Here is a 25,856-nt window from a genome sequence, read left to right on the forward strand (position 1 = left end):
CCAAAAGGCCTCCTCCAGCTCCTATTTTCTCCGTTTCCCCGCGCCTTCTAATTTGCTGGGGCCCCTTCCGAAGGGCTCGTGGTGCGGTACGCAGGTTGCCGGTAGTGACAGTAATTCTGTGCAGACCCAGGCTGGCACCTTCCTGACCCGCGTGTCCAGGTTTGGCACTCCCAGCACCCTCCATTTCGCTGGCTAGGCCCGGGCTTGTTGCCAACCCCCAATCGCCCCCTTGTGAAGGTGGCAGCGGCGAGCTGCCTCCTGCACCACCCCGCTCGTGCTGACATGTTTGTTCTTTGAACTCCCTCCAGCTGCTGCTGAACAGTCCACATCGCTATGGGAGCCCCGTGTTCCCCGCCAGTCTCGCCAGTTTGCAGCCCATGAACCGACAGCAAGGTCAGTTAGAGCTGAGCTCACTGCACACTCAGCAGCCTGTCAGGGTGTCTCTGTTGGAGGAGATATAGCCACAAGACCCTTAACTCTCCTCCCTTAGTGTGGGGTTGTTCCAAGGCTACAGGGAGAGAGTGGGGCAGTGGGATTAGTTTGGGGTTGTTCCAGGGCTACAGGGAGAGAGCGGGGCAGTGGGATTAGTTTGGGATTGATACAGGGCTATGGGGAGAGAGCGGGGCAGTGGGATTAGTTTGGGATTGCTACAGGGCTATGGGGAGAGAGCTGGGCAGTGGGATTAGTTGGGGATTGATACAGGGCTATGGGGAGAGAGGGGGCAGTGGGATTAGTTTGGGATTGCTACAGGGCTATGGGGAGAGAGCTGGGCAGTGGGATTAGTTGGGGATTGATACAGGGCTATGGGGAGAGAGCGGGGCAGTGGGATTAGTTTGGGATTGATACAGGGCTATGGGGAGAGAGAGGGGCAGTGGGATTAGTTTGGGATTGATACAGGGCTATGGGGAGAGAGAGGGGCAGTGGGATTAGTTGGGGATTGATACAGGGCTATGGGGAGGGAGAGGGGCAGTGGGATTAGTTTGGGATTGATACAGGGCTATGGGGAGAGCGGGGCAGTGGGATTAGTTTGGGATTGATACAGGGCTATGGGGAGAGCGAGGGGCAGTGGGATTAGTTAGGGATTGATACAGGGCTACGGGGAGAGAGTGGGGCAGTGTGATTAGTTTGGGATTGATACAGGGCTGTGGGGAGAGTGTGGGGCAGTGGGATTAGTTTGGGATTGATACAGGGCTGTGGGGAGAGTGTGGGGCAGTGGGATTAGTTAGGGATTGATACAGGGCTATGGGGAGGGAGCGGGGCAATGGGATTAGTTTGGGATTGATACAGGGCTATGGGGAGAGAGTGGGGCAGAGGGATTAGTTTGCGGTTGATACAGGGCTATGGGGAGAGAGCGGGGCAGTGGGATTAGTTTGGGATTGATACAGGGCTATGGGGAGAGAGCGGGGCAGTGGGTTTAGTTTGGGGATTGATACAGGGCTATGGGGAAAGAGTGGGGCAGTGGGTTTAGTTTGGGATTGATACAGGACTATGGGGAGAGAGTGGGGCAGTGGGATTAGTTTGGGGATTGATACAGGGCTATGGGGAGAGAGCGGGGCAGTGGGCATTATTGTGGGATGGATACAGGGCTATGGGGAGGAGATCGGGGCAGTGGGATTAGTTTGGGGATTGATACAGGGCTATGGGGAGAGAGAGTGGGGCTGTGGGTTTAGTTTTGGGGATGTGATACAGGGCTATGGGTTGAGTGGGGCAGTGGGTTTAGTTTGGGATTGATACAGGGCTATGAGGAGAGAGCGGGGCAGTGGGATTTAGTTTGGGGATTGATACAGGGCTATGGGGAGAGAGCGGGGCAGTGGGATTATTTTGGGCTGTAACAGTGACTACTATCGAACACAATGGTCTGAAACCGGTGGGGTTTGATGTGAAACGGAACTGGTTGTACCACAGATAATATGTGGGGGTGGGTTGTATAAATGTGTCAGAAAAGCAGGAAATGGCGGACGTGCAGAGCAGGCTGATCCAAGTTGGTCCCGATGGACGGGTTTTGGCGAGGGTGGATGGGTTTTGGCGAGGGTGTGGTGGGTTTTGGCGAGGGTGGACGGGTTTTGGCGAGGGTGGGGTTTTGGCGAGGTTGTGTTCGGGGTTTTGGCGAGGGTGGACGGGTTTTGGCGAGGGTGGACGGGTTTTGGCGAGGGTGGGTGGGTTTTGGCGAGGGTGGGTGGGTTTTGGCGAGGGTGGGGGTTTTGGCGAGGGTGGACGGGTTTTGGCGGGGTGGACGGGTTTTGGCGAGGGTGGACGGGGTTTGGCGAGGGTGGACGGGTTTTGGCGAGGGTGGGACGGGTTTTGGCGAGGGTGGACGGGTTTTGGCGCGGGAGGGTTTTGGCGCGGGTGGAGGGTTTTGGCGAGGGTGGACGGGTTTTGGCGAGGGTGGACGGGTTTTGGCGAGGGTGGACGGGTTTTGGCGAGGGTGGACGGGTTTTGGCGAGGGTGGACGGGTTTTGGCGAGGGTGGACGGGTTTTGGCGAGGGTGGACGGGTTTTGGCGAGGTGGACGGGTTTTGGCGAGGGTGGACGGGTTTTGGCGAGGGTGGACGGGTTTGGCGGGGTGGGGGTTTTGGCGAGGGTGGACGGGTTTTGCGAGGGTGGACGGGTTTTTTGGCGAGGGTGGACGGGTTTTGGCGGGGTGGACGGGTTTTGGCGAGGGGGGACGGGTTTTGGCGAGGGTGGACGGGTTTTGGCGAGGGTGGGTGGGTTTTGGCGAGGGGGGGGGTTTTGGCGAGGGTGGAGGGTTTTGGCGAGGGTGGAGGGTTTTGGCGAGGGTGGGGGGGTTTTGGCGAGGGTGGACGGGTTTTGGCGAGGGTGGACGGGTTTGGCGAGGGTGGACGGGTTTTGGCGAGGGTGGACGGGTTTTGGCGAGGGTGGACGGGTTTTTGGCGAGGTGGGTGGGTTTGGCGAGGGTGGACGGGTTTTGGCGAGGGTGGACGGGTTTTGCGAGGGTGGACGGGTTTTGGCGAGGGTGGACGGGTTTGGCGGGGTGGACGGGGTTTGGCGAGGGTGGAGGTTTTGGCGAGGGTGGACGGGTTTTGGCGAGGGTGGACGGGTTTTGGCGAGGGTGGAGGGGGTTTGGCGCGGGTGGACGGGTTTTGGCGAGGGTGGACGGGTTTTGGCGAGGGTGGACGGGTTTTTGGCGAGGGTGGACGGGTTTTGGCGAGGGTGGACGGGTTTGGCGAGGGTGGACGGTTTTGGCGAGGGTGGACGGGTTTTGGCGAGGGTGGGTGGGTTTTGGCGAGGGTGGACGGGTTTTGGCGAGGGTGGACGGGTTTTGGCGAGGGTGGACGGGTTTTGGGCGAGGGTGGACGGGTTTTGGCGAGGGGTGGACGGGTTTTGGCGAGGGTGGACGGGTTTGGCGGGGTGGACGGGTTTTGGCGAGGGTGGGCGGGTTTTGGCGAGGGTGGACGGGTTTTGGCGAGGGTGGACGGGTTTTGGCGAGGGTGGACGGGTTTTGGCGCGGGTGGACGGGTTTTGGCGAGGGTGGACGGGTTTTGGCGCGGGTGGACGGGTTTTGGCGAGGGTGGACGGGTTTTGGCGAGGGTGGACGGGTTTTGGCGAGGGTGGACGGGTTTTGGCGAGGGTGGACGGGTTTTGGCGAGGGTGGGGTTTTGGCGAGGGTGGACGGTTTTGGCGAGGGTGGACGGTTTTGGCGAGGGGTGGGCGGGTTTGGCGAGGGTGGAGGGGTTTTGGCGAGGGTGACGGGTTTTTGGCGAGGGTGGACGGGTTTTGGCGAGGGTGGAGGGGTTTGGCGAGGGGGACGGGTTTTGGCGAGGGGGACGGGTTTTGGCGAGGGTGGGTGGGTTTTGGCGAGGGTGGGTGGGGTTTGGCGAGGGTGGGGGTTTTGGCGAGGGTGGGGGGTTTTGGCGAGGGTGGGCGGGTTTTGGCGAGGGTGGCGGGTTTTGGCGAGGGTGGGCGGGTTTTGGCGAGGGTGGACGGGTTTTGGCGAGGGTGGACGGGTTTTGGCGAGGGTGGACGGGTTTGGGCTGGTGGACGGGTTTGGCGAGGGTGGAGGGTTTTGGCGAGGGTGGCGGGTTTGGCGAGGGTGGACGGGTTTTGGCGAAGGTGGACGGGTTTTTCGAGGGTGGACGGGTTTGGCGAGGGGGACGTGGTTTTGGGCGAGGGTGGACGGGTTTTTGGCAGAGGGGTGGAGGCGGGTTTTGGCGAGGGTGGACGGGGTTTTGGCGAGGGTGGACGGGTGTGTTTGCCGAGGGGTGGACGGGTTTTGGCGAGGGTGGACGGGGTTTTGGCGAGGGTGGACGGGTGGGTTTGGCGAGGGTGGACGGGTTTGTGGCGAGGGTGGACGGGTTTTGGCGCGGAGTGGCACGGGTTTTGGTGGCGGTGTGGACGGGTTTTGGCTGAGGGGTGTGATGGGTTTTGGCGAGGGTGGATGGGTTTGGCGAGGGTGGACGGGTTTTGGCGAGGGTGTACGGGTTTGGCGAGGGTGGACGGGTTTTGTGTCGAGGGTGGACGGGTTTTGGCGAGGGTGGACGGGTTTTGGCGAGGGTGGACGGGTTTTGGCGAGGGTGGACGGGTTTTGGCGAGGGTGGACGGGTTTTGGCGAGGGTGTGTTCGGGGTTGTTGTCCTGCGCCTGTTTGAACCTCTGGACTGTTCTCCTGACCAGGGAAGGCCCAGCCGCCCCCCTCGCTGGACACTGTGAAGGCCGAGCTGCTGCTGAGGTTGACCGTCGGCGGGTTGACTGCCACGCTGCTGCACCTGGACCCGCTGCTTGGCCAGCCCCCTGAAGCGCCCGACGCCCCCCCGCCAACGGGGAGCATCTTCCAAAGTGCCGCCTGCCAGTACTTCGCGGAGCTGGCCTACTTCAAGGATGGCATCTTCGGAGGGCGTGATTTTGACCACCTGAGGGGCCACTTTGAGAAGGCCTGCCCCCACAACAACTTGAGGTAGGTGGCGGGGCGGCCTTGCTTCTCGCAGGTGACCCGTTTGCAAAGAGAGGCCCCACATTGAGCAGACTCCCTGCACTCTGATCTCTGAAGGCAGGTTAATAGGGTGGGGGAAAGGTGTCAAGAGCTGCATACCTGTATGTATACAAGGGGTTAATATGTAAACATAACAGCTGAGTAATCACTAGATGGCAGCACTAGAGATGGATATAAAAGACCGACTCAAGCCGAGTTCCCGCCTCTTCGTGCGTGTGTAGTGACTAGTGACCAGTGGTGGAGAGAGAGATAGCTCAGAGTGCAGGCGTAGTTAATTCTTACTCAATCTTGTTTATTTAAAATCTAGTATAAGTGTTGGAGAGAGAACAAATTCACTGTTTATTTGTTAACATTACTCAAATTACTTGCTTTAATTGGAAGGCTGCGAGTGTTAATCAACATCAGATGAAAGATCATCTCGGTAAGAAGCAAATGAGTAACACGAGGGGCAGCACAGTGGTTAGCACAGTTGCTTCGCAGCTCCAGGTTCGATTCCCGGCTTGGGTCACTGTCTGTGCGGAGTCTGTACGTTCTCTCCCCTCCCGTGTCTGCGTGGGTCTCCTCCGGGTGCTCCGGTTTCCTCCCACAGTTCAAAGATGTGCGGGTTAGGTGGATTGGCCACGCTAAATCGCCCCGAGTGTCCCAAAAAAGGTTAGATGGGGGTTACTGGGTTACGGGGATAGGGTAGAGACGTGGGCTTGAGTAGGGTGCTCTTTCCAAGGGCCGGTGCAGACTCGATGGGCCGATTGGCCTCCTTCTGCACTGTAAATTCTATGAACATATATATAACAAAAGGCATACGAGACACTCGCCTTTATCAAACGAGGCATAGATCACAAAAGCACGGAGGTCATGAATGAAAAATGAAAATCGCTTATTGTCACGAGTAGGCTTCAAATGAAGTTACTGTGAAAAGCCCCTAGTCGCCACATTCCGGCGCCTGTTCGGGGAGGCTGGTACGGGAATTGAAACGTGCTGCTGGCCTGCCTTGGTCTGCTTTCAAAGCCAGCGATTTAGCCCAGTGAGCTAAACCAGCCCCTCAGTTGGAGCTGTATAGAACTTTGGTGAGGCCACAGCTGGAGCACTGGGTGCAGTTCTGGTCTCCACATTATAGGAAGGATGTGATTGTACTGGACGGGGTGCAGAGGAGATTCACCAGGATGTTGCCTGGGGGGGAACGTTTAAGTTATGGAGAGAGGTTGGATGGGCTTGGGTTGTTTTCGCTGGAGCAGAGACGACAGAGGGGCGACCTGATCGAGGTGGACAAGATTATGAGGGGGGTGGACAGGGTGGATAGGGAGCAGCTGTTCCCCTCAGTTGAAGGGTCAGTCACGAGGGGGGACACAAGTTCACGGTGAGGGGCGGGAGGTTTAGGAGGGATCTGAGAAAAAAACGTTTTACCCACAGGGTAAATACACTATCTGGTCCCACCCAGTCTAATCCCACTCTCCCCTCACTCCCCACACCCTTTAATATCCCACCCAGTCTAATCCCACTCTCCCCTCACTCCCCCGCACCCTTTAATATCCCACCCAGTCTAATCCCACTCTCCCCTCACTCCCCCGCACCCTTTAATATCCCACCCAGTCTAATCCCACTCTCCCCTCACTCCCCACACCCTTTAATATCCCACCCAGTCTAATCCCACTCTCCCCTCACTCCCCCGAACCCTTTAATATCCCACCCAGTCTAATCCCACTCTCCCCTCACTCCCCCGCACCCTTTAATATCCCACCCAGTCTAATCCCACTCTCCCCTCACTCCCCCGCACCCTTTAATATCCCACCCAGTCTAATCCCACTCTCCCCTCACTCCCCTGCACCCTTTAATATCCCACCCAGTCTAATCCCACTCTCCCCTCACTCCCCCGCACCCTTTAATATCCCACCCAGTCTAATCCCACTCTCCCCTCACTCCCCCGCACCCTTTAATATCCCACCCAGTCTAATCCCACTCTCCCCTCACTCCCCGCACCCTTTAATATCCCACCCAGTCTAATCCCACTCTCCCCTCACTCCCCCGCACCCTTTAATATCCCACCCAGTCTAATCCCACTCTCCCCTCACTCCCCCGCACCCTTTAATATCCCACCCAGTCTAATCCCACTCCTCCCCTCACTCCCCGCACCCTTTAATATCCCACCCAGTTTAATCCCACTCTCCCCCCTCACACCCCGTACCCTTTAATATCCCACCCAGTCTAATCCCACTCTCCCCTCACTCCCCCGCACCCTTTAATATCCCACCCAGTCTAACCCCACTCTCCCCCTCACTCCCCCGCACCCTTTAATATCCCACCCAGTCTAATCCCACTCTCCCCTCACTCCCCCGCACCCTTTAATATCCCACCCAGTCTAATCCCACTCTCCCCTCACTCCCCCGCACCCTTTAATATCCCACCCAGTCTAATCCCACTCTCCCCTCACTCCCCCGCACCCTTTAATATCCCACCCAGTCTAACCCCACTCTCCCCCTCACTCCCCGCACCCTTTAATATCCCACCCAGTCTAATCCCACTCTCCCCTCACTCCCCACACCCTTTAATATCCCACCCAGTCTAATCCCACTCTCCCCCTCACTCCCCCGCACCCTTTAATATCCCACCCAGTCTAATCCCACTCTCCCCTCACTCCCCCGCACCCTTTAATATCCCACCCAGTCTAATCCCACTCTCTCCCCTCACTCCCCACACCCTTTAATATCCCACCCAGTCTAATCCCACTCTCCCCCTCACTCCCGCACCCTTTAATATCCCACCCAGTCTAATCCCACTCTCCCCCTCACCCTTTAATATCCCACCCAGTCTAATCCCACTATCTCCCCTCACTCCCCACACCCTTTAATATCCCACCCAGTCTAATCCCACTCTCTCCCCTCACTCCCCACACCCTTTAATATCCCACCCAGTCTAATCCCCCTCTCCCCTCACTCCCCGCACCCTTTAATATCCCACCCAGTCTAATCCCACTCTCCCCCTCACCCTTTAATATCCCACCCAGTCTAATCCCACTCTCTCCCCTCACTCCCCGCACCCTTTAATATCCCACCCAGTCTAATCCCACTCTCCCCTCACTCCCCACACCCTTTAATATCCCACCCAGTCTAATCCCACTCTCCCCCCTCACTCCCCGCACCCTTTAATATCCCACCCAGTCTAATCCCACTCTCCCCCTCACCCCTTTAATATCCCACCCAGTCTAATCCCACTCTCCCCCCTCACTCCCCGCACCCTTTAATATCCCACCCAGTCTAACCCCACTCTCCCCCCTCACTCCCCGCACCCTTTAATATCCCACCCAGTCTAACCCCACTCTCCCCCTCACTCCCCGCACCCTTTAATATCCCACCCAGTCTAACCCCACTCTCCTCCTCACTCCCCGCACCCTTTAATATCCCACCCAGTCTAATCCCACTCTCCCCTCACTCCCCCGCACCCTTTAATATCCCACCCAGTCTAATCCCACTCTCCCCTCACTCCCCCGCACCCTTTAATATCCCACCCAGTCTAATCCCACTCTCTCCCCTCACTCCCCACACCCTTTAATATCCCACCCAGTCTAATCCCACTCTCCCCTCACTCCCCGCACCCTTTAATATCCCACCCAGTCTAATCCCACTCTCCCCCTCACCCTTTAATATCCCACCCAGTCTAATCCCACTATCTCCCCTCACTCCCCACACCCTTTAATATCCCACCCAGTCTAATCCCACTCTCTCCCCTCACTCCCCACACCCTTTAATATCCCACCCAGTCTAATCCCCTCTCCCCTCACTCCCCCGCACCCTTTAATATCCCACCCAGTCTAATCCCACTCTCCCCCCTCACCCTTTAATATCCCACCCAGTCTAATCCCACTCTCTCCCCTCACTCCCCGCACACCCTTTAATATCCCACCCAGTCTAATCCCACTCTCCCCTCACTCCCCACACCCTTTAATATCCCACCCAGTCTAATCCCACTCTCCCCCCTCACTCCCCGCACCTTTAATATCCCACCCAGTCTAATCCCACTCTCCCCCTCACCTTTAATATCCCACCCAGTCTAATCCCACTCTCCCCCCTCACTCCCCGCACCCTTTAATATCCCACCCAGTCTAATCCCACTCTCCCCCTCACTCCCCACACCCTTTAATATCCCACCCAGTCTATCCCACTCTCCCCCCCTCACTCCCCGCACCCTTTAATATCCCACCCAGTCTAATCCCACTCTCCCCCTCACTCCCCGCACCCTTTAATATCCCACCCAGTCTAATCCCACTCTCCCCCTCACTCCCCGCACCCTTTAATATCCCACCCAGTCTAATCCCACTCTCCCCCTCACTCCCCGCACCCTTTAATATCCCACCCAGTCTAATCCCACTCTCCCCCTCACTCCCCGCACCCTTTAATATCCCACCCAGTCTAATCCCACTCTCCCCCTCACCCTTTAATATCCCACCCAAGCGAATCCCTCACTCCCCACAACCAATAACATCCCAGCTCTGTCCACTCCAGACCCCCCCCCCCCCCCTCCCCCCCAGCTAAATTGACCTCTTGCCATCTCATTATTGTTTGACTGACCCCTGCAGGCCACTGTACCTGTATACTGAGGGCCATAAAACCCATACAGCTCAGGAGGACGGTCATTCGGCCCATCAATTCTGCACCGACCCTCCGAAAGAGCATCTGCCTTGGCCCGCTTCCCCCGCCCTATCCCCGTAACCCCTACCTAACCCGCACATCTTTGGACTGTGGGAGGAAACTGAAGCATCCGGGGTTGGGGAGAATGTGCAAACTCCACACGGACAGTGACCCAGGGCCGGGATTCGAACCTGGGACCTCGGCGCCGTGAGGCAGCAGGGCTAACCCACTGCTTGTTCTCAGGACCTGGGCATCGCTGGCACGGCTGGGGTTTGTTGCCCTGAGGCGGGGCTGTTGGACGGGGGGGGGGGGGGGGGGGGGGGGGTGCTGTCTCTGTATGGGTGGCTCGTGAGGTCACTGCCAAAGGGCGGCTGAAATACAACCACATTGCTGTGGGATTGGGGTGAGGGTGACCGAGCTCCCTTCGCTGCAGGACAGCACTGTACTCCGAGTGTCGGTGTTTGGGATGGGGCACCTTCCCTGTCCGTTTGGTAGCCGGCTGAGAAAGGATGGGCCTGTCTGCAAATCCAGCCTGCGTAATAATTCTCCGGCTAAAATTGAGGGGAGAGACAGTAGGCTGAAAAACTCTGGCACGTCAACTTCAGTGTGGTTCACCAACAAGATGTTTAAATTGACGGCTTCTCACACTGTTTCACCTCCAGCCCGACAACCTTTCAATTTAAACATTCCTATCCTTGCTTTCCAATCCCTCCATGTCTTACCCTCCCCCTCCCCATCACTAATCTCCAGCCCTACAACTAAAAAGGTTAAGGGTTACGGTGAGCGGGTGGGTAGAGCATAGACCATACAGTGCAGAAGGAGGCCATTCGGCCCATCGAGTCTGCACCGATCCACTTAAGCCCTCACTTCAACCATATGCCCGTAACCCAATAACTCCTAACCTTTTTGGCCAATTTAGCACGGCCAATCCACCTAACCTGCACATCTTTGGACACTAAGGTGCAATTTAGCACGGCCAATCCACCCTAACCTGCACATCTTTGGACACTAAGGGGCAATTTAGCACGGCCAATCCACCTAACCTGCACATCTTTGGACACTAAGGGGCAATTTAGCACGGCCAATCCACCCAACCTTCACATCTTTGGACACTAAGAGGCAATTTAGCACGGCCAATCCACCTAACCTGCACATCTTTGGACACTAAGGGGCAATTTAGCACGGCCAATCCACCCAACCTTCACATCTTTGGACACTAAGGGGCAATCCCTTAGTGTCCAAAGGAAACCCACGCAGACACGGGGAGAACGTGCAGACGCCGCACAGTGTGACCCAGCAGGGAATCGAAACTGAAGCCACAGTGCTAACCACTTGTGCTCCCGTGCTGCCCAGATTTACGGGAGGATTTTTAGAGCAGAGGGTCGCAGGTCCGGGCAGCAAAATTTCAGCGATTAAAATCGGGGTAGAGGGCGGCACGGGTGGCACAGTGGTTAGCACTGCTGTCTCATGGCGCTGAGGTCCCAGGTTCGATCCCGGCTCTGGGTCACTGTCCGTGTGGAATTTGCACATTCTCCCCGTGTCCGCGTGGGTCTCGCCCCCACAACCCAAAGATGTGGTTAGGTGGATTGGCCGTACTAAATTGCCCCTTAATTGGGAAGAGGAGAGAATTGGGTACTTTAAATTATTTTTAAAAAGGGAATAAAAAAGAAATTGGAGAATATGCAAGAGGCGAGAATTGGAGGAGGGCAGAACTTTTCGAGGGTTACACAAGAACGTTAGCACGCGGAGCAGGAGTCGGCCATCTGGCCCCTCGAGTCCACTCCGCCATTCAGTGAGATCATGGCTGATCTTTTTGTGGACTCAGCTCCACTTACCGCAGGGCAGCACGGTAGCACAGTGGTTAGCATTGTGGCTTCACGACGCCAGGGTCCCAGGTTCGATTCCCTGTTGGGTCAGTGTGCGGAGTCTGCACGTTCTCCCCCTGTCTGCGTGGGTTTCCTCCCACAGTCCAAAGACGTGCAGGTTAGGTGGATTGGCCGTGCTAAATTGCCCGTAGTGTCCAAAAAAGATTAGGAGGGGTATTGGGTTACGGGGGTAGGGTGGAAGTGAGGGCTTAAGTGGGCCGGTGCAGACTCGATGGGCTGAATGGCCTCCTTCTGCACTGTATGTTCTATGTAAATCTCTCTGCCTCTCGCGCTTTCTCTCGTGTTCTCTTATGCTCTCTCGTTCTAGCGCTTTATCTCTCTTTGCTCTCGTTTTCTCCCTCACTTTCTCTTGTGCTTCTCGCTCTTTCCTGCTCCCTCATTCTCTCTCTCATTATCTCTCTCCCTCCCTTTCTCTCACTCTCCTTTTGGAGTAGTTCACGGCGAGAGCGAGGCCATTCGTTTCATTGAATTCAAGCCCACTCTCCATACAGCAACCCTCACTGCCCCCCTACTCGCCCCCGCTCTATCCTCACATTTCAGCTTGTTTATTTCCCTCGTGTGCCCATCCAGCTCCCATTTGACGCTCCTTAAAACTTCTCTTTTGACTTTTGGTCACCTCACCTACTATCTCCTTGCGTGGGCCAAAGTTTGCTCTGGCGGAATACCATGTGACCTCCTCTTCTGCCCCAAAGGCTCAGTGTAAAGTTGTTTGTTTGGAGGGCATCCGCGATCTCAACGGGTCATGTTGTTGCTTTGCTCAGGCTCATGGGCGGTGCAGTGCAGTTGACGTGCGAGCAGAAGGTGGGAGGAGGCGCGCAGTTGCTGAGCGTGGACGTCTGCTTCGGCACGCTGGAAATCCTGGAGTGCCTGTGGAACCCGGCGGGACCCGGGGCCGAGCGGCGGGTGGCCGAGTACACGGAGGTAAGTGGCGACCCCCTGCCCTCCACAAGTTGCCCTCTTGGCTTCTAACCAATTCCCGAAGTGTAACTGTGACGTATCGTCGTTCTATTGACTGCCACTGGTTTGTACAGCACTTGACCTTTGCTGAAAAGAGACGTGTTGTCGAAGCTTTTCGTCCCGCACTCATCAGGTCAAATACAGGAATGACAAATTTCAAATGCTTTCACAACAGTTTTGACGACCGGAGGAAAGGGAGCGGATTGGTTGGCAAGTCAGCTCCGATTGGTCATTGGTGGGGGGGGGGGGGGAACAATGAGCTTCCCAAGTCCCCGGGAAACTCAAACAAAAAAGGGGCGGGGCTTGAGCAGATACCTTTTGTTTGCAGAGAACAGGTCCCTGTTTCTGAATGTACGTCACTTTAAGCAAATGTAAATGGCCCACCTTACGAGTTCAACTGATTATCTGAAATTGGCTGTCAGCGTGGTTATTAACTCAATCGGTTAGCGCTGCTAGCTCAAGGCGGCGAGGACCCGGGTTCGATCCCAGCCCCGGGCCACTGTCCGTGTGGAGTTTGCACATTGTCCCCGTGTTTGCGTGGGACGCACTCCCACAACCCAAAGATGTGCAGGGTAGGTGGATTGATCATGCTAATTTGCCCCTTAATTGGAGGGGGGGGTGGGGGGAGAGGAATGAGCACACGCGGGATTGTTCAGTAAGTGCTGCCCAATTCTGGGATCACATCTAAGCAGTCGACGTCTTCCGCCTCTTCCAACTTCCCACCCTTCACCCCACACCCCTTCACGAAAGGCTCTCAGTTTTCAACGGCAACCCTCTGGGGTCCGTCATTCACCAATGGCGTCGTGGCAGGCTCGTCGACCAAGGAAGCATCGCAAATGGGCTGGTTTAGCTCACTGGGCTAAATCGCTGGCTTTTAAAGCAGACCAAGGCAGGCCAGCAGCACGGTTCAATTCCCGTACCAGCCTCCCCGAACAGGCGCCGGAATGCGGCGACTAGGGGGCTTTTCACAGTAACTTCATTGAAGCCTACTCGTGACAATAAGCCATTTTCATTTTAATTTCATTTTAATTTCTGCCCCTCGCCGTTGACATCCGACAGGACGGCGACTCACAGATGGCCCGTGAGCTCTGCTCAGCCCCCATGTCTGTCCGGCGGCCTGCCTCTTTTGACCTCTCCTCCTGACCTCCTCTCTCGTTTCTTTTTGTCTCCCCTCATCCAGCTGCTGATGTTCAGGGAGGCCTCCCCCTTGGCTTGTGGGCCCAGTGCGGGCCCCTGTGCCCAGTTTCATTACAGAACGACTCAGAGGACGGCCGGCAAGGTAAAGTCAAAACAAACTATCCGGGTGAGGGTTCCACGATCTAACTTTAAGAAAACTTGGGAATTACGTAGCAACTTTCATCGCCTCAGATATTCCGAAGCACTTTCCAAACACCCTCTGACAGTGCAGCACTCCCTCAGTACTGACCCTCTGACAGTGCAGCACTCCCTCAGTACTGACCCTCTGACAGTGCAGCACTCCCTCAGTACTGACCCTCTGACAGTGCGGCACTCCCTCAGTACTGACCCTCTGACAGTGCAGCACTCCCTCAGTACTGACCCTCTGACAGTGCAGCACTCCCTCAGTACTGACCCTCTGACAGTGCAGCACTCCCTCAGTACTGACCCTCTGACAGTGCGGCACTCCCTCAGTACTGACCCTCTGTCAGTGCATCGCTCCCTCAGTACTGACCCTCTGACAGTGCGGCACTCCCTCAGTACTGACCCTCTGACAGTGCATCGCTCCCTCAGTAGTGACCCAATGGACGCTGTGGATATTGAGGGAAGGGGCTTTAAGGGGGTGGAGCTGGTAACGAAGTCCGGTGTCTGACAGTGTCTGGCTTCTCCTCAGGGTAGCCGCCGGAAGGTGACGCGAGCGGCCGAGCTGCAGATCGAGCTGCAGGAGGCCCGTGCGGATATTGATGTTGGCTTCTTGGACCGAGTGGATGTTCTGCTCCATCCCTGGGCAGCGGGAGGGCCGGACAATCCGGCAGCGCAGAGGAGGCCGTCGGAGCAAACGCTGGTGAGAGCAGAAATCCTCAGCACGCCAGCTAGCGTTCGGGGAGATAGTTACCCCGTCAGTGCTGCTGTTAGGTACAGAGTAAAGCTCCCTCTACACTGTCCCCATCAAACACTCACAGGACAGGTACAGCACGGGGTTAGATACAGAGTAAAGCTCCCTCTACACTGTCCCCATCAAACACTCCCAGGACAGGTACAGCACGGGGTTAGATACAGAGTAAAGCTCCCTCTACACTGTCCCCATCAAACACTCCCAGGACAAGTACAGCACGGGGTTAGATACAGAGTAAAGCTCCCTCTACACTGTCCCCATCAAACACTCCCACGACAGGTACAGCACGGGGTTAGATATAGAGTAAAGCTCCCTCTACAATGTCCCCATCAAACACTCCCAGGACAGGGACAGCACGGGGTTAGATACAGAGTAAAGCTCCCTCTACACTGTCCCCATCAAACACTCCCAGGACAGGTACAGCACAGGGTTAGATACAGAGTAAAGCTCCCTCTACACTGTCCCCATCAAACACTCCCAGGACAGGTACAGCACGGGGTTAGATACAGAGTAAAGCTCCCTCTGCACTGTCCCCCATCAAACACTCCCAGGACAGGTACAGCACGGGGTTAGATACAGAGTAAAGCTTCCTCTACACTGTCCCCATCAAACACTCCCAGGACAGGTACAGCACGGGGTTAGATACAGAGTAAAGCTCCCTCTACACTGTCCCCATCAAACACTCCCAGGACAGGTACAGCACGGGGTTAGATACAGAGTAAAGCTCCCTCTACACTGTCCCCATCAAACACTCCCAGGACAGGTACAGCACGGGGTTAGATACAGAGTAAAGCTCCCTCTACACTGTCCCCATCAAACACTCCCAGGACAGGTACAGCACGGGGTTAGATACAGAGTAAAGCTCCCTCTACACTGTCCCCATCAAACACTCCCAGGACAGGTACAGCACGGGGTTAGATACAGAGTAAAGCTCCCTCTACACTGTCCCCATCAAACACTCCCAGGACAGTTACAACACAGGGTTAGATACAGAGTAAAGCTCCCTCCACACTGTCCCCATCAAACACTCCCAGGACAGGTACAGCACGGGGTTAGATACAGAGTAAACTCCCTCTCCACTGTCCCCATCAAACACTCCCAGGACAGGTACAGCACGGGGTTAGATACAGAGTAAAGCTCCCTCTACACTGTCCCCATCAAACACTCCCAGGACAGGTACAGCACGGGGTTAGATACAGAGTAAAGCTCCCTCTACACTGTCCCCATCAAACACTCCCAGGACAGGTACAGCACGGGGTTAGATACAGAGTAAAGTTCCCTCTGCACTGTCCCCATCAAACACCCCCAGGACAGGTACAGCACGGGGTTAGATACAGAGTAAAGCTCCCTCTCCACTGTCCCCATCAAACACTCCCAGGACTGGTACAGCACGGGGTTAGATACAGAGTAAAGCTCCCTCTACACTGTCCCCCATCAAACACTCCCAGGACATGTACAGCACGGGGTTAGATACAGAGTAAAGCTCCCTCTACACTGTCCCCCATCACACACTCCCAGGACAGGTACAGCACAGGGTTATATACAGAGTAAAGCTCCCTCTACACTGTCCCCATCAAACACTCCCAGGACAGGTACAGCACGGGGTTAGATACAGAGTAAAGCTCCCTCTACACTGTCCCCATCAAACACTCCCAGGACAGGTACAGCACGGGGTTAGATACAGAGTAAAGCTCCCTCCACACTGTCCCCATCAAACACTCCCAGGACAGGGACAGCACGGGGTTAGATACAGAGTAAAGCTCCCTCTACACTGCCCCCATCAAACACTCCCAGGGCAGGTACAGCACGGGGTTAGATACAGAGTAAAGCTCCCTCTACACTGTCCCCATCAAACACTCCCAGGACAGTTACAACACAGGGTTAGATACAGAGTAAAGCTCCCTCCACACTGTCCCCATCAAACACTCCCAGGACAGGTACAGCACGGGGTTAGATACAGAGTAAACTCCCTCTCCACTGTCCCCATCAAACACTCCCAGGACAGGTACAGCACGGGGTTAGATACAGAGTAAAGCTCCCTCTACACTGTCCCCATCAAACACTCCCAGGACAGGTACAGCACGGGGTTAGATACAGAGTAAAGCTCCCTCTACACTGTCCCCATCAAACACTCCCAGGACAGGTACAGCACGGGGTTAGATACAGAGTAAAGTTCCCTCTGCACTGTCCCCATCAAACACTCCCAGGACAGGTACAGCACGGGGTTAGATACAGAGTAAAGCTCCCTCTCCACTGTCCCCATCAAACACTCCCAGGACTGGTACAGCACGGGGTTAGATACAGAGTAAAGCTCCCTCTACACTGTCCCCCATCAAACACTCCCAGGACATGTACAGCACGGGGTTAGATACAGAGTAAAGCTCCCTCTACACTGTCCCCCATCACACACTCCCAGGACAGGTACAGCACAGGGTTATACACAGAGTAAAGCTCCCTCTACACTGTCCCCATCAAACACTCCCAGGACAGGTACAGCACGGGGTTAGATACAGAATAAAGCTCCCTCTACACTGTCCCCATCAAACACTCCCAGGACAGGTACAGCACGGGGTTAGATACAGAGTAAAGCTCCCTCCACACTGTCCCCATCAAACACTCCCAGGACAGGGACAGCACGGGGTTAGATACAGAGTAAAGCTCCCTCTACACTGCCCCCATCAAACACTCCCAGGACAGGTACAGCACGGGGTTAGATACAGAGTAAAGCTCCCTCTACACTGTCCCCATCAAACACTCCCAGGACAGGTACAGCACGGGGTTAGATACAGAGTAAAGCTCCCTCTACACTGTCCCCATCAAACACTCCCAGGACAGGTACAGCACGGGGTTAGTTACAGAGTAAAGGTCCCTCTACACTGTCCCCATCAAACACTCCCAGGACAGGTACAGCACGAGGTTAGATACAGAGTAAAGCTCCCTCTACACTGTCCCCATCAAACACTCCCAGGACAGGTACAGCACGGGGTTAGATACAGAGTAAAGCTCCCTCCACACTGTCCCCATCAAACACTCCCAGGACAGGTACAGCACGGGGTTAGATACAGAGTAAAGCTCCCTCCACACTGTCCCCATCAAACACTCCCAGGACAGGTACAGCACGGGGTTAGATACAGAGTAAAGCTCCCTCCACACTGTCCCCATCAAACACTCCCAGGACAGGTACAGCACGGGGTTAGATACAGAGTAAAGCTCCCTCTACACTGTCCCCATCAAACACTCCCAGGACAGGTACAGCACGGGGTTAGATACAGAGTAAAGCTCCCTCTACACTGTCCCCATCAAACACTCCCAGGACAGGTACAGCACGGGGTTAGATACAGAGTAAAGCTCCCTCTACACTGTCCCCATCAAACACTCCCAGGACAGGTACAGCACGGGGTTAGATACAGAGTAAAGCTCCCTCTACACTGTCCCCATCAAACACTCCCAGGACAGGTACAGCACGGGGTTAGATACAGAGTAAAGCTCCCTCTACACTGTCCCCATCAAACACTCCCAGGACAGGTACAGCACGGGGTTAGATACAGAGTAAAGCTCCCTCTACACTGTCCCCATCAAACACTCCCAGGACAGGTACAGCACGGGGTTAGATACAGAGTAAAGCTCCCTCTACACTGTCCCCATCAAACACTCCCAGGACAGGTACAGCACGTGGTTTGGATACAGAGTAAAGCTCCCTCTACACTGTCCCCATCAAATACTCCCAGGACAGGTACAGCACGGGGTTAGATACAGAGTAAAGCTCCCTCTACACTGTCCCCATCAAACACTCCCAGGACAGGTACAGCACGAGGTTAGATAGAGAGTAAAGCTCCCTCTACACTGTCCCCATCAAACACTCCCAGGACAGGTACAGCACGGGGTTAGATACAGAGTAAAGCTCCCTCCACACTGTCCCCATCAAACACTCCCAGGACAGGTACAGCAGGGGGTTAGATACAGAGTAAAGCTCCCTCTACACTGTCCCCATCAAACACTCCCAGGACAGGTACAGCACGGGGTTAGATACAGAGTAAAGCTCCCTCTACACTGTCCCCATCAAACACTCCCAGGACAGGTACAGCACGGGGTTAGATACAGAGTAAAGCTCCCTCTACACTGTCCCCATCAAACACTCCCAGGACAGGTACAGCACGGGGTTAGATACAGAGTAAAGCTCCCTCTACACTGTCCCCATCAAACACTGCCAGGACAGGGACAGCACGGGGTTAGATACAGAGTAAAGCTCCCTCTCCACTGTCCCCATCAAACACACCCAGGACAGGTACAGCACGGGGTTAGATACAGAGTAAAGCTCCCTCTACACTGTCCCCATCAAACACTCCCAGGACAGGTACAGCACGGGGTTAGATACAGAGTAAAGCTCCCTCTACACTGTCCCCATCAAACACTCCCAGGACAGGTACAGCACGGGGTTAGATACAGAGTAAAGCTCCCTCTACACTGTCCCCATCAAACACTCCCAGGACAGGTACAGCACGGGGTTAGATACAGAGTAAAGCTCCCTCTACACTGTCCCCATCAAACACTCCCAGGACAGGTACAGCACGGGGTTAGATACAGAGTAAAGCTCCCTCTACACTGTCCCCATCAAACACTCCCAGGACAGGTACAGCACGGGGTTAGATACAGAGTAAAGCTCCCTCTACACTGTCCCCATCAAACACTCCCAGGACAGGTACAGCACGTGGTTTGGATACAGAGTAAAGCTCCCTCTACACTGTCCCCATCAAATACTCCCAGGACAGGTACAGCACGGGGTTAGATACAGAGTAATGCACCATCTACATTTTCCCCATCAAACACTCCCAGGACAGGTACAGCACGAGGTTAGATAGAGAGTAAATCTCCCTCTGTACTGTCCCCATCAAACCATCCCAGGACAGGTACAGCACGGGGTTAGATACAGAGTAAAGCTCCCTCCACACTGTCCCCATCAAACACTCCCAGGACAGGTACAGCAGGGGGTTAGATACAGAGTAAAGCTCCCTCTACACTGTCCCCATCAAACACTCCCAGGACAGGTACAGCACGGGGTTAGATACAGAGTAAAGCTCCCTCTACACTGTCCCCATCAAACACTCCCAGGACAGGTACAGCACGGGGTTAGATACAGAGTGAAGCTCCCTCTACACTGTCCCCATCAAACACTCCCAGGACAGGTACAGCACGGGGTTAGATACAGAGTAAAGCTCCCTCTACACTGTCCCCATCAAACACTGCCAGGACAGGGACAGCACGGGGTTAGATACAGAGTAAAGCTCCCTCTCCACTGTCCCCATCAAACACACCCAGGACAGGTACAGCACGGGGTTAGATACAGAGTAAAGCTCCCTCTACACTGTCCCCATCAAACACTCCCAGGACAGGTACAGCACGGGGTTAGATACAGAGTAAAGCTCCCTCTACACTGTCCCCATCAAACACTCCCAGGACAGGTACAGCACGGGGTTAGATACAGAGTAAAGCTCCCTCTACACTGTCCCCATCAAACACTCCCAGGACAGGTACAGCACGGGGTTAGATACAGAGTAAAGCTCCCTCTACACTGTCCCCATCAAACACTCCCAGGACAGGTACAGCACGGGGTTAGATACAGAGTAAAGCTCCCTCTACACTGTCCCCATCAAACACTCCCAGGACAGGTACAGCACGGGGTTAGATACAGAGTAAAGCTCCCTCTACACTGTCCCCATCAAACACTCCCAGGACAGGTACAGCACGGGGTTAGATACAGAGTAAAGCTCCCTCTACACTGTCCCTATCAAACACTCCCAGGACAGGTACAGCACGGGGTTTGGATACAGAGTAAAGCTCCCTCTACACTGTCCCCATCAAATACTCCCAGGACAGGTACAGCACGGGGTTAGATACAGAGTAAAGCTCCCTCTACACTGTCCCCTTCAAACACTCCCAGGACAGGTACAGCACGAGGTTACATTGAGAGTAAAGCTCCCTCTACACTGTCCCCATCAAACACTCCCAGGACAGGTACAGCACGGGGTTAGATACAGAGTAAAGCTCCCTCCACACTGTCCCCATCAAACACTCCCAGGACAGGTACAGCACGGGGTTAGATACAGAGTAAAGCTCCCTCCACACTGTCCCCATCAAACACTCCCAGGACAGGTACAGCACGGGGTTAGATACAGAGTAAAGCTCCCTCTACACTGTCCCCATCAAACACTCCCAGGACAGGTACAGCACGGGGTTAGATACAGAGTAAAGCTCCCTCTACACTGTCCCCATCAAACACTCCCAGGACAGGTACAGCACGGGGTTAGATACAGAGTAAAGCTCCCTCTACACTGTCCCCATCAAACACTCCCAGGACAGGTACAGCACGGGGTTAGATACAGAGTAAAGCTCCCTCTACACTGTCCCCATCAAACACTGCCAGGACAGGGACAGCACGGGGTTAGATACAGAGTAAAGCTCCCTCTACACTGTCCCCATCAAACACACCCAGGACAGGTACAGCACGGGGTTAGATACAGAGTAAAGCTCCCTCTACACTGTCCCCATCAAACACTCCCAGGACAGGTACAGCACGGGGTTAGATACAGAGTAAAGCTCCCTCTACACTGTCCCCATCAAACACTCCCAGGACAGGTACAGCACGGGGTTAGATACAGAGTAAAGCTCCCTCTACACTGTCCCCATCAAACACTCCCAGGACAGGTACAGCACGGGGTTAGATACAGAGTAAAGCTCCCTCTACACTGTCCCCATCAAACACTCCCAGGACAGGTACAGCACGGGGTTAGATACAGAGTAAAGCTCCCTCTACACTGTCCCCATCAAACACTCCCAGGACAGGTACAGCACGGGGTTAGATACAGAGTAAAGCTCCCTCTACATTGTCCCCATCAAACACTCCCAGGACAGGTACAGCACGGGGTTTGGATACAGAGTAAAGCTTCCTCTACACTGTCCCCATCAAATACTCCCAGGACAGGTACAGCACGGGGTTAGATACAGAGTAAAGCTCCCTCTACACTGTCCCCATCAAACACTCCCAGGACAGGTACAGCACGAGGTTAGATAGAGATAAAGCTCCCTCTACACTGTCCCCATCAAACACTCCCAGGACAGGTACAGCACGGGGTTAGATACAGAGTAAAGCTCCCTCCACACTGTCCCCATCAAACACTCCCAGGACAGGTACAGCACGGGGTTAGATACAGAGTAAAGCTCCCTCCACACTGTCCCCATCAAACACTCCCAGGACAGGTACAGCACGGGGTTAGATACAGAGTAAAGCTCCCTCTACACTGTCCCCATCAAACACTCCCAGGACAGGTACAGCACGGGGTTAGATACAGATTAAAGCTCCCTCTACACTGTCCCCATCAAACACTCCCAGGACAGGTACAGCACGGGGTTAGATACAGAGTAAAGCTCCCTCTACACTGTCCCCATCAAACACTCCCAGGACAGGTACAGCACGTGGTTAGATACAGAGTAAAGTTTCCTCTGCACTGTCCCCATCAAACACTCCCAGGACAGGTACAGCACGGGGTTAGATACAGACTAAAGCTCCCTCTGCACTGTCCCCATCAAACACTCCCAGGACAGGTGCAGCACGGGGTTAGATACAGAGTAAAGCTCCCTCTGCACTGTCCCCCATCAAACACTCCCAGGACAGGTACAGCACGGGGTTAGATACAGAGTAAAGCTTCCTCTACACTGTCCCCATCAAACACTCCCAGGACAGGTACAGCACGGGGTTAGATACAGAGTAAAGCTCCCTCTACACTGTCCCCATCAAACACTCCCAGGACAGGTACAGCACGGGGTTAGATACAGAGTAAAGCTCCCTCTACACTGTCCCCATCAAACACTCCCAGGACAGGTACAGCACGGGGTTAGATACAGAGTAAAGCTCCCTCTACACTGTCCCCATCAAACACTCCCAGGACAGGTACAGCACGGGGTTAGATACAGAGTAAAGCTCCCTCTACACTGTCCCCATCAAACACTCCCAGGACAGGTACAGCACGGGGTTAGATACAGAGTAAAGCTCCCTCTACACTGTCCCCATCAAACACTCCCAGGACAGTTACAGCACAGGGTTAGATACAGAGTAAAGCTCCCTCCACACTGTCCCCATCAAACACTCCCAGGACAGGTACAGCACGGGGTTAGATACAGAGTAAAGCTCCCTCTCCACTGTCCCCATCAAACACTCCCAGGACAGGTACAGCACGGGGTTAGATACAGAGTAAAGCTCCCTCTACACTGTCCCCATCAAACACTCCCAGGACAGGTACAGCACGAGGTTAGATACAGAGTAAAGTTCCCTCTGCACTGTCCCCATCAAACACTCCCAGGACAGGTACAGCACGGGGTTAGATACAGAGTAAAGCTCCCTCTCCACTGTCCCCATCAAACACTCCCAGGACTGGTACAGCACGGGGTTAGATACAGAGTAAAGCTCCCTCTACACTGTCCCCCATCAAACACTCCCAGGACATGTACAGCACGGGGTTAGATACAGAGTAAAGCTCCCTCTACACTGTCCCCCATCACACACTCCCAGGACAGGTACAGCACAGGGTTATATACAGTGTAAAGCTCCCTCTACACTGTCCCCATCAAACACTCCCAGGACAGGTACAGCACGGGGTTAGATACAGAGTAAAGCTCCCTCTACACTGTCCCCATCAAACACTCCCAGGACAGGTACAGCACGGGGTTAGATACAGAGTAAAGCTCCCTCCACACTGTCCCCATCAAACACTCCCAGGACAGGGACAGCACGGGGTTAGATACAGAGTAAAGCTCCCTCTACACTGCCCCCATCAAACACTCCCAGGACAGGTACAGCACGGGGTTAGATACAGAGTAAAGCTCCCTCTACACTGTCCCCATCAAACACTCCCAGGACAGGTACAGCACGGGGTTAGATACAGAGTAAAGCTCCCTCTACACTGTCCCCATCAAACACTCCCAGGACAGGTACAGCACGGGGTTAGTTACAGAGTAAAGGTCCCTCTACACTGTCCCCATCAAACACTCCCAGGACAGGTACAGCACGGGGTTAGATACAGAGTAAAGCTCCCTCTACACTGTCCCCATTAAACACTCCCAGGACAGGTACAGCACGGGGTTAGATACAGAGTAAAGCTCCCTCTACACTGTCCCCATCAAACACTCCCAGGACAGGTACAGCACGGGGTTAGATACAGAGTAAAGCTCCCTCTACACTGTCCCCATCAAACACTCCCAGGACAGGTACAGCACGGGGTTAGATACAGAGTCAAGCTCCCTCTACACTGTCCCCATCAAACACTCCCAGGACAGGTACAGCACGGGTTAGATACAGAGTAAAGCTCCCGCTACACTGTCCCCATCAAACACTCCGACGACAGGAACAGCACGGGGTTAGATACAGAGTAAAGCTCCCTCTACACTGTCCCCATCAAACACTCCCAGGACAGGTACAGCACGGGGTTAGATACAGAGTAAAGCTCCCTCTACACTGTCCCCATCAAACACTCCCAGGGCAGGTACAGCACGGGGTTAGATACAGAGTCAAGCTCCCTCTACACTGTTCCCATCAAACACTCCCAGGACAGGTACAGGACGGGGTTAGATACAGAGTAAAGCTCCCTCTACACTGTCCCCATCAAACACTCCCAGGACAGGAACAGCAGGGGGTTAGATACAGTGGGGGGGTGTGTGTGGGGGTGTGTGTGTGTGTGGGGGTGTGTGTGTGTGTGTGGGGGTGTGTGTGTGTGTGGGGGTGTGTGTGTGTGTGGGGGTGTGTGTGTGTGTGGGGGTGTGTGTGTGTGTGTGGGGGTGTGTGTGTGTGTGGGGGTGTGTGTGTGTGTGTGGGGGTGTGTGTGTGTGGGGGTGTGTGGGGGTGTGTGTGTGTGGGGGGGTGTGTGTGTGTGGGGGTGTGTGTGTGGGGGGGGGGTGTGTGTGTGGGGGGGGGTGTGTGTGGGGGGGGGTGTGTGTGTGGGGGAGGTGTGTGTGTGGGGGGGGGGTGTGTGTGTGGGGGGTGTGTGTGTGTGGGGGGGGGGGGTGTGTGTGGGGGGGGGGGGTGTGTGTGGGGGGGGGGGGTGTGTGTGGGGGGGGGGTGTGTGTGGGGGGGTGTGTGTGGGGGGGGTGTGTGTGTGTGGGGGGGGTGTGTGTGTGGGGGGGGTGTGTGTGGGGGGGGTGTGTGTGTGGGGGGGGTGTGTGTGTGGTGTGGGGGTGTGTGGTGGTGGGTGTGTGTGGGGGTGTGTGGGGGTGTGGTGGGGTGTGTGTGGGGGTGTGTGTGTTAGTCTGGTATGTGTGTGGGTGTGGGGGTGTGTGTGTGTGGGTGTGTGTGTGTGGGGGGGTGGGTGTGTTTGTGGGTTTGTGTCTGGGTGTGTTAGTCTGGTATTTGTGAGTGGGTGTCGGTGTGTGGGGGTGTGTGTGGGTGTGTTAGTCTGGTATTTGTGAGTGGGTGTCGGTGTGTGGGGGTGTGTGTGTGGGTGTGTGTGTGGGTGTGTTAGTCTGGTATTTGTGAGTGTGTGTCGGTGTGTGGGTGTCGGTGTGTGGGGGTGTGGGTGTGGGTGTGGGTGTGGGTGTGTTAGTCTGGTATTTGTGAGTGTGTGTCGGTGTATATGTGCACCGGTGTGCGTAGCCGCTCGATGCTGACCTGACCGTTGCCTTTCAGATCTCCGGGATCCCCACGCTCCACGTGGAGCCACCCTCTGTCCTGGGGCAGCCGACGGCCGTGCGTCTCACAGCCCCCAGAGCTCACCTCCGGCTGCAGTTCCCAGTGCCTGACCTACGGCCCGAGACCGAGCGCACGCCCTGGTTCCAGAAGGCCGTACGCAAGGAGTCCCTGCGGCTGGAGTGCACAGACCTGATCTGCAGGACAGAACTCGGAGCCGCTGGCAGTGGCGACCCTGTGAAGTATGAAGCCACCTTCAGTGATCTGCACGGTGAGTGGCTCTGCTCGCTTTCCAACCAAGTGTGGGCCAGGGGAGTGTGGGCCCGGCTGAGCTCCAGCTTGCATTTATATAGCGCCTTTAACATTGTCAAAATGCCCCATGGCACTACACAGAGTACAGGATCGCTCTCCTTATCCGAGGAAAGATGTCAATGTGTGGGAAGCAGTTCGGGGAAGGTTTCCCAGATTAACACCGGGAACGGGCGGGTTGTCCGATGAGGAAAGGGTCGGAGAGGTCGGGTTCGTACCCGCTGGAGTTTAGAAGCGCGAGAGGCGACTCGATCGAAACCTTTCAGATCCTGAGGGGGGGGTCCTGACAGGGTGGGATGTGGAGAGGATGTTTCCTCTTGTGGGAGAATCGAGAACGAGGTGGGGGGGGGAATCACCGTTTAAAAATAAGGGAGCGGCCCGTTTAAAACGGGGATCTAT

At 55.4% G+C, this 25,856-nt stretch overlaps 1 protein-coding gene across 1 annotated transcript; it reads left to right on the forward strand.

Annotated features, from left to right (window-relative positions):
• Positions 1-314: 314 nt before the first annotated feature.
• On the forward strand, positions 315-25,646 carry LOC119959030 (autophagy-related protein 2 homolog A-like). The gene is made up of 6 exons (XM_038787573.1): positions 315-393; positions 4,631-4,910; positions 12,213-12,372; positions 13,589-13,687; positions 14,258-14,428; positions 25,149-25,646. The coding sequence occupies exons 1-6, from the start codon at positions 378-380 to the stop codon at positions 25,644-25,646; spliced, it is 1,224 nt and encodes a 407-aa protein (XP_038643501.1). The 5' UTR covers positions 315-377.
• Positions 25,647-25,856: the final 210 nt, after the last annotated feature.

This window comes from Scyliorhinus canicula, chromosome 31, assembly GCF_902713615.1.
Source record: "Scyliorhinus canicula chromosome 31, sScyCan1.1, whole genome shotgun sequence".
NCBI classification, from domain to species: Eukaryota; Metazoa; Chordata; class Chondrichthyes; order Carcharhiniformes; family Scyliorhinidae; genus Scyliorhinus; species Scyliorhinus canicula.

Bases quoted from the DNA above. Each gene is read 5' to 3' on its own strand.
- LOC119959030 (XM_038787573.1), top strand. The intron at 4,911-12,212 runs GTAGGTGGCGGG...TGCTTTGCTCAG, and splicing joins TGCCCCCACAACAACTTGAG to GCTCATGGGCGGTGCAGTGC. The intron at 13,688-14,257 runs GTAAAGTCAAAA...GCTTCTCCTCAG, and splicing joins CTCAGAGGACGGCCGGCAAG to GGTAGCCGCCGGAAGGTGAC.